The 6781-nt window shown below is 44.7% G+C and overlaps 1 protein-coding gene across 1 annotated transcript in view; it reads left to right on the top strand.

Moving 5' to 3' along the window:
• Positions 1-5452, top strand: part of LOC109281608 (NACHT domain- and WD repeat-containing protein 1) — a 32969-nt gene extending 27517 nt beyond the window's left edge. Inside the window, exons 13-15 of the mRNA XM_059721292.1 lie at positions 1973-2101; positions 2287-2534; positions 5028-5452. Coding sequence (XP_059577275.1) covers positions 1973-2101; positions 2287-2534; positions 5028-5230 — 580 coding nt within the window. The 3' untranslated portion in view covers positions 5231-5452. The remainder of the gene's footprint in view (positions 1-1972; positions 2102-2286; positions 2535-5027) is intronic.
• Positions 5453-6781: the final 1329 nt, after the last annotated feature.

Here is a 6781-nt window from a genome sequence, read left to right on the forward strand (position 1 = left end):
TCCCCTGCTGGCCCTTTCTGGACATGTGCCAGGATAATTCTTTTGAAAAGCTTCCCCAGGACTGAGTTAAGACTCATGGGCCTATAGTTTCCTGGGTCCTCCTTCCTCCCTTTTTTGAAGATGGGGACCACATTGGCCCTTTTACAGTCCTCCAGCACATTGCCTGAGCGCCATGAGTGCTTGTAGAGCTGTGCCAGAGGTCCCACAATGACCCCTGCTAGTTCCTTTAGCACTCTGGGGTGGAGATCATCAGGACCTGTGGATTTAAATACATCTAGTCCCTCCAGAAATTCCCTGACAAGGTCCTCATTAACCCTAGGCCTGGGTGTGCCACCCACAGGACCCTCAGGAGTGCCAGTGGGGGAGATATCTGGGTCCCTCCTCAGAAATACGGAGGCAAAGAAATTGTTGAATATGTCAGCTTTACCGTCAGGTGAGATGACCAGATTTCCTAGCATGTCCTGCAGAGGCCCCACATTACCTGGCACCTTCTTTTGCCCCCCTGTGTATTTGAAAAAGGACTTCTTGTTGTCTTTGATCTGGGTCTCTAGTCCCAGCTCCATTTCTGCCTTGGCCTTCCTGACCGTCCCCCTACATTCCCGAGCTACCAAGGTATAGCCCTCTCTTGTGATGGCCCCTCCCTTCCAACGGGTGTACACCTCCTTTTTTGTTTGGAGACATTCCCGGATGCTTTTGGTGTGCCATGGGGGCCTTTGGGCCCTCTTGCCCCCTTTGACTTGTGTAGGGATTACTTCCCTTTGAGCTTGAAGGATCGTCTCCTTAAGGAACGATCACTCCTCCTGGACACTCAACTCCCTCCTGCTCTGGGACCTCAGTGCTTCCCCCACTAGTTTTCTCACCTCATTAAAGTCTGCCCTCCTGAAGTCAAGGGCTGCTGCCTTGCTGGAGGTTTTCACCACCTTGCACTGGATGTTGAATTCCAGCAGATGATGATCACTATCGCCCAGGTGGTTGGGCACCTGCAGACCCCATACCAGGTCATCGCCCATGGCCAGGACCAAATCCAACAAGGCGTCTCCCCTGGTGGGGCTGTGTACCTCCTGGGTTAGATGGAGATACCTTGTTCTGAGCAGACCCAAACCCTCAGACTGACCATGACTTCTCCATTTGATAACAGGCAAATTTTATTGACAGTGATAACGAATAAGAATAATGCAGGCAAGGCAAGCAGAATCTATATCTACCAGTCCTAGAGCTGTCACAGAGGAAAGATATATCTGGCCAGTACTCAAGCTTCACCCTGAGGTTCTCTCTTGAATATCAGATGTCAGCAGCCTGGAGAGCAAGAGCCAAGACCCACTCCCATAGTGGGGTGGTGTGTCCTCTGCTCATGGTGGCCTTGGATTCCCTTCTTGGGGCCTTTTGCTGCTCTGAAATCCCTCCTTTTGTATTCTTTATCTCCCTTTGATGACTCTTCATTCCTGGGCATCATTGATATGTTTCCCTGTGGTCATAATACAATATACATTTTGTTCTGTCAGCTTATTCCTTGTTTCACAAACCCATCACATGCACACATCTTAATTTGCTTATTTACTGGTTTCTCCTAATTTGATCCATCCACCAAAGCTGGAAATCCCAAGGGCTCTGCCCAACTGCAGAGGCCTTGGGATTCTGGCACCAATGCTGCAGAATCCCTTATCTTGGTTTGGGTACACTGTTCATATTATGGAACAGTGTGGTACATGTCTTCAGTTTCCCAACCTGTGTGTCTTCTGCCTTCAGACACAGTGGGCCTTGAAGGAAACTGTCACAAACAGGCTTTTTGAAACCAATTCACCCTTGCTGTTCCCCTGGACCACTGTTCTAATGAATATCTACTTTACCTACAAGTCAGTTCCTAAAAACAAACCTCTAAATACCATTTTCTAGCCATCATACTGTGCCTAGTGGTTTGGCAATGAGAATGGTGACGTAGAATCTCTAGTTTCATTTGTTCTTCTCTTGACAGGAGTGGAAAAGAAGCTATGGTGTTCAGTGCCAAAAAGGGACAGGTGACTGCTAAATTGACAAGTCAAGAATCAGTAGTTGCAGTTGAAGGAGTAGCCATAACTAAGGAATACTTCCTTGTCATCTTCAGGTAAAGGTTGTGTAGAAAATAGCATTCTTCAATATTTTTCAATATTGTTCATAGTGGATGTGGTACCTTTTCATTTATATCTTGCTTGCTGCCTTTGTAAAATACATTTCTGATGGGATACTACTCAGTCTTGGTTTAGTATTTATTTTAAACCAGTTTCTGTACATCTCCTTAATTTTCTGTAGATGCCCCTTCATGGGACAGCAGGATATTGTTCATATAGAACTCTTCAGTGTTGGTACCTTTGTCTACACTCACACACTGAAGGGTTGCTGCAATGATTTTATTTCCACCTACTTCATTAATCACCTGGGGTCCCATCTTGTGGCATTCAGCTCTATACCAAACACCAGCACCACTGAGATAATAATATGGAATCTGGAATCTGAAGAGCATAAGCATCTGGCCAAATTACCTTCAGTCCCTGTTGGTGGTGAGTGACTCCACTTCTGTTAAGCCTTGTTATTGTGAAATGGGTTTGACTGAATTATGTAGGAATTATGTAAAACAGAAACCTTACACTTTCAGTTACATCCTTAGTCCTTACTGCTGCATTGAATTATTGTAGATACAAGAGTTTCAATGTTGTTATAAGCCAGTGGTCACCAATCGATTGATCGGGATTGACTGGTGAATCCCAGAGCCTCTTGAAGTTGATCCTGAACACATGTATGCCACCCCCCGATAAGCCTAGCAGGTCAGTCAGTGGAGGAGGGAAGGGGCGGAGGCCCAGGGGACATGCAGTGGGGCTCAGGACACAAAGCCCAGCCCCCAGCAGCAGCTGGGATGGGGCGGGGGATGGAGCCGCTCATGGCTCATCTGGGGGAGGGGGCCACATAGCCCAGGAAAGCATGGGGGGGACACATGCTTCCAGACCTGCCCACAGGGTGTGGCGGGGCGGGCTGAGGTTGGGGCCAAGGCAGCACCGGGCTGTTCCTGGCTGAGCTGTGCTCAGGCTGGGTGGCTGCAGCTGTAGCAGCAGCACTGGGAACAGGGCCACAGGGGGGCTGTAGCCCCCCCAATAACCGCTCCCAGCACTGCCACCAAGCATAGCACAAGCCAAGTGCAATGGGAACAGCCCAGCACAGCCTTCCCTTCCCCCTGAGGACATGGGGGCCAGGGGCTGGCGGACATGGTGGAGGGCGGGCTGCAGCTGCAGGGTGGAAGGCTGCACCAGGCTGTTCCTGCCAGGCCTGCACTCAGCACAGATGTCAGCAGCGCTGGGAGAGGGGATTGGGGGGGGGGCTACAGACCCTCTGTGGCCCCACTTCCAGCGCCACCACCACAACCGCCCGGCCTGAGCACAGCCCAGCTGGGAACAGCCCAGTGCTGCCTCGGCCCTAACCCACCTTTCCCTGCCCCATGTGCAGATCTGGGAGCACACACAACCCCATGTCCTCCTGGGCTGCATGCCGTTGTGGGTGGGGCGGCAGACTGAGGCCCCAGTAGTGAGGGAGTGTGGCTAGGGCTGGGGCCTCAATCGGTCTCAGCCCCCGTGGCCCTTTCCCTTCTCCCCTCTCCTCTCCCCTGCCCACAGACTTACCTGGTGAGAGGGGGAGGTAGATCTTCAGTTCCTTTTAAATTCCAAAAGTGATCTCTGACCTAAAAAGGTTGGAGACCACTGTTATAGGCTTTTTCTGTTAGATCCATGGTGGTTTTATACTTGTTAGAAAGTGTGTCAACAAAGATGTCAATATGAAATGTTCTATGGCAAGATGATTAGAGAATAATATAACATCCAAATCCTATTTCACATTTTGAACACTCTGAGTGGTACTCAGGCAGCTAACTACAGTCCTATTCCTAAGTATCTGAAATACCACTAATGCAATAGGTTAGTGCAAAAGGTGGATGGCTTGTCCTTTTTCTTGCTGCTTTTAGTGATTTATTCTTAGAACCAACATAAAGGTGGGTTAGAAAGTTGATCCATGATTGTTTTTGTAGGCACTTATGCAGGATGGAACAGGTTTGCCTTTAGAAACCTAAATACTTGTTATGCACCTTAAGAGTAAAATAGGATTTGGGTCTAACTGCTCAAAAATAAATCATGGAATGAAAGGGGACATTTTAAAATGTAAATGCATGTCCACCCTTGTCGCAAGTATAGAAGAAGCCTGGATCAAAATTTTGGAGCTAAATACTTCCAAGCTTTGAAATGTTTGGACTGAGATTCAAATTTCATGACTGGCCCTTATCTCCAACATGTGCCAAATCTCAACAACTCCAGACTGAGAAAATCCAGATCTGAATGTCATACTTTGTTAAATTCAGGCATCTTATAGTTTCAGCATTTCAATAAAATTAATATTGTTATTACTGAAGATCTAAGTTTGAGCTTTTCTAGAACTTCTACAACTTAAAACAATAACAGCTTCTCTCTTGTGCGCACCTCAGCTTCTCTGCATAGTAAATCAACAGACAGCTGCCAATAAGCTACATGCCAAAGGTTTCAGAGCTTTCCATTAGTAAGTGTGCTATTTATACAAAGGGTATAGATATTGCAACTTGCCATAAATAAGGCCAGATTCAGGCATACATTCAGGATCAAAGTCAAGAACAGTGCTACTAAGAATGCCCAGTCTCCAGTTCCCATCGACCATAACTTGGAGACAAAGCATTCCTTGTGTCATGATAAGGCAGGTGTAGGGAGATAGTTGGTTCCAAAGTATATGTGCTTTATAAACAATGGTTTGCATTTCACCTAGAAAGTGAATTGAAAGCCAATGCAAAGTACAGAGCATCAGATAATATGCTATACTTGGCCTGCTTTTCCTAAAATGTTAGCAATTAAATGAAGCTAGGATTTCCAAACAGTCTTTAAGGTTGGCCCCAGGTAGGATAAATATGCTCTTATAACTGCAATATATTCTGTTCCCAGTGGTACAGGCATTTCATTTTTTTTTTCCACCTAATCTTAAATGTGTAGGTGTGTGCTCTGATCTTCATTACTGTTTAGCTTTTTGTGATGGAGAGAATTGCCTTCAATCATGGAACTTGGCTTCCAAGATCAACGACCAGTCTTTGACTGTTACTGCAAACAAGCCAAAGAAAATCAGTGGAATTCAGGATATTGTAACTATACAGAACTATCCCAGGCAAGTGCAGAAAAAAGACTGTTCTTTGATTTAGAGAACTCCTCCCTGTTTCAGAGCTGTCAGGCAGCATTTTAGGCAAGATGTTAGATTTGGGAAACCACCAGTAAAGTCTTTCAAAGGAGATGTTTCTCCACTCTTTTTCCTTGTAAACTGTGTGCTATTTTGGGAGAGAATCTATAAATCATTTATGTTAAACTATCTGATTTAAATTGCACACTGCTTGAGGCAGAGTCCTTTTGTACTTGTATGTACCCTATTGAATACACTGCCAGTGTTTGTTTTAAAATGGTCAATCCAAAAGTGGTTTCCACTCTGAATTTTTAAAAATAGGCATAACACAATACCTTCATAAGGCACAATGATTTGCTCTTATTGGTTTCAACTGCTTGCAACATATTCTCATCTAACAAATGGCCATGGCCTAGGGTATTGTCTCTAGTTCTGCTTTTAGTGGCCATATTAGTAGCCTTGACAAGGCCTGAATGGGCACAGAAACCTGCTGCTCTTTGTGCTCTCTCTATTCTGTGGATAAATTAAACTTCAGAACCCAAGGCTGAATCCAACAGTTTTCATGAGTGTAAACAAGCTGTAATCCAAAGCCTCTTGAAAAAGAAAAAACCCAACACTTATAGATTTTAAAATCTTAAGGAAGGTATCGTATTAACTTGAATACAAGATGAGGGTTTTTTTCCCCAGTCGAAGCCCCTTGCCTTACATTCATCTATATGGAAACCTCACTAAATACATTGTCTGTAATTTCCAATGAGTCCTGTTTCTTCAACAGTCTTAAATGTCTGGCAAACATCACCAAATGGGTCCTGAAATATTCATCCAGAATCCCCCCGTTATCCCCTCTCAGCTTAGTGTATATGATTAGTGTCCATGAAGTGGAGCTGGACCACATTGCCCTGCACCTCATCTGCATATAAATTTGTGGAGTATCTCAGGACTCGTGACATGAACACCCAGTTCCAGCCATGAGTAGGGGAAAAATTAGCATGTGGATCCTTTGTGGGGAAGTATCTGGAGTACACACACATACTGAATATTGTTGAGGTATGTGGTCACCAAATGCTGTTGTCTCTACTGGGTCCAACCCAATGAACTATATGGTAAATCATGAGCGTTTCTGGCTTTGGACTAATATGATACATAAGGGGCATGTCTAAAAGTGCAGTGGACTAATTCTACTGTGCATTACTATGTTATGGTAAATGCTGTGTTAATACACAGTAGAATTAGTCTACTGTGCATTAGCATCATGTAAAAACATTCACTAGTGCTACTGTGCAGTAGTGCCAATTACAGCGCATTAAGTTAGTACCTGTTATTACAGGTACTAAATGTGCTATTATTATGGTGCATTAACGCACATGTAGACATGCCCAGTTCATACTATATATAAGTAAGTACAAAAGTGCTGCTTAAAAGTGTGTTTATGGAATGCCTGTGGTAAAACTTGAAACATTTTCAAAAAAAGGTATGGTGCATCATGTCTGTATGAATTAAGTTTATGGGTAATATATGCAAATTACTACAGGTCTTTATTTTGAGATTAGTGTTTTCAAATTTGCTCTTCATTTCC

This window comes from Alligator mississippiensis, chromosome 2 (genome assembly GCF_030867095.1).
Source record: "Alligator mississippiensis isolate rAllMis1 chromosome 2, rAllMis1, whole genome shotgun sequence".
NCBI classification, from domain to species: domain Eukaryota; kingdom Metazoa; phylum Chordata; order Crocodylia; family Alligatoridae; genus Alligator; species Alligator mississippiensis.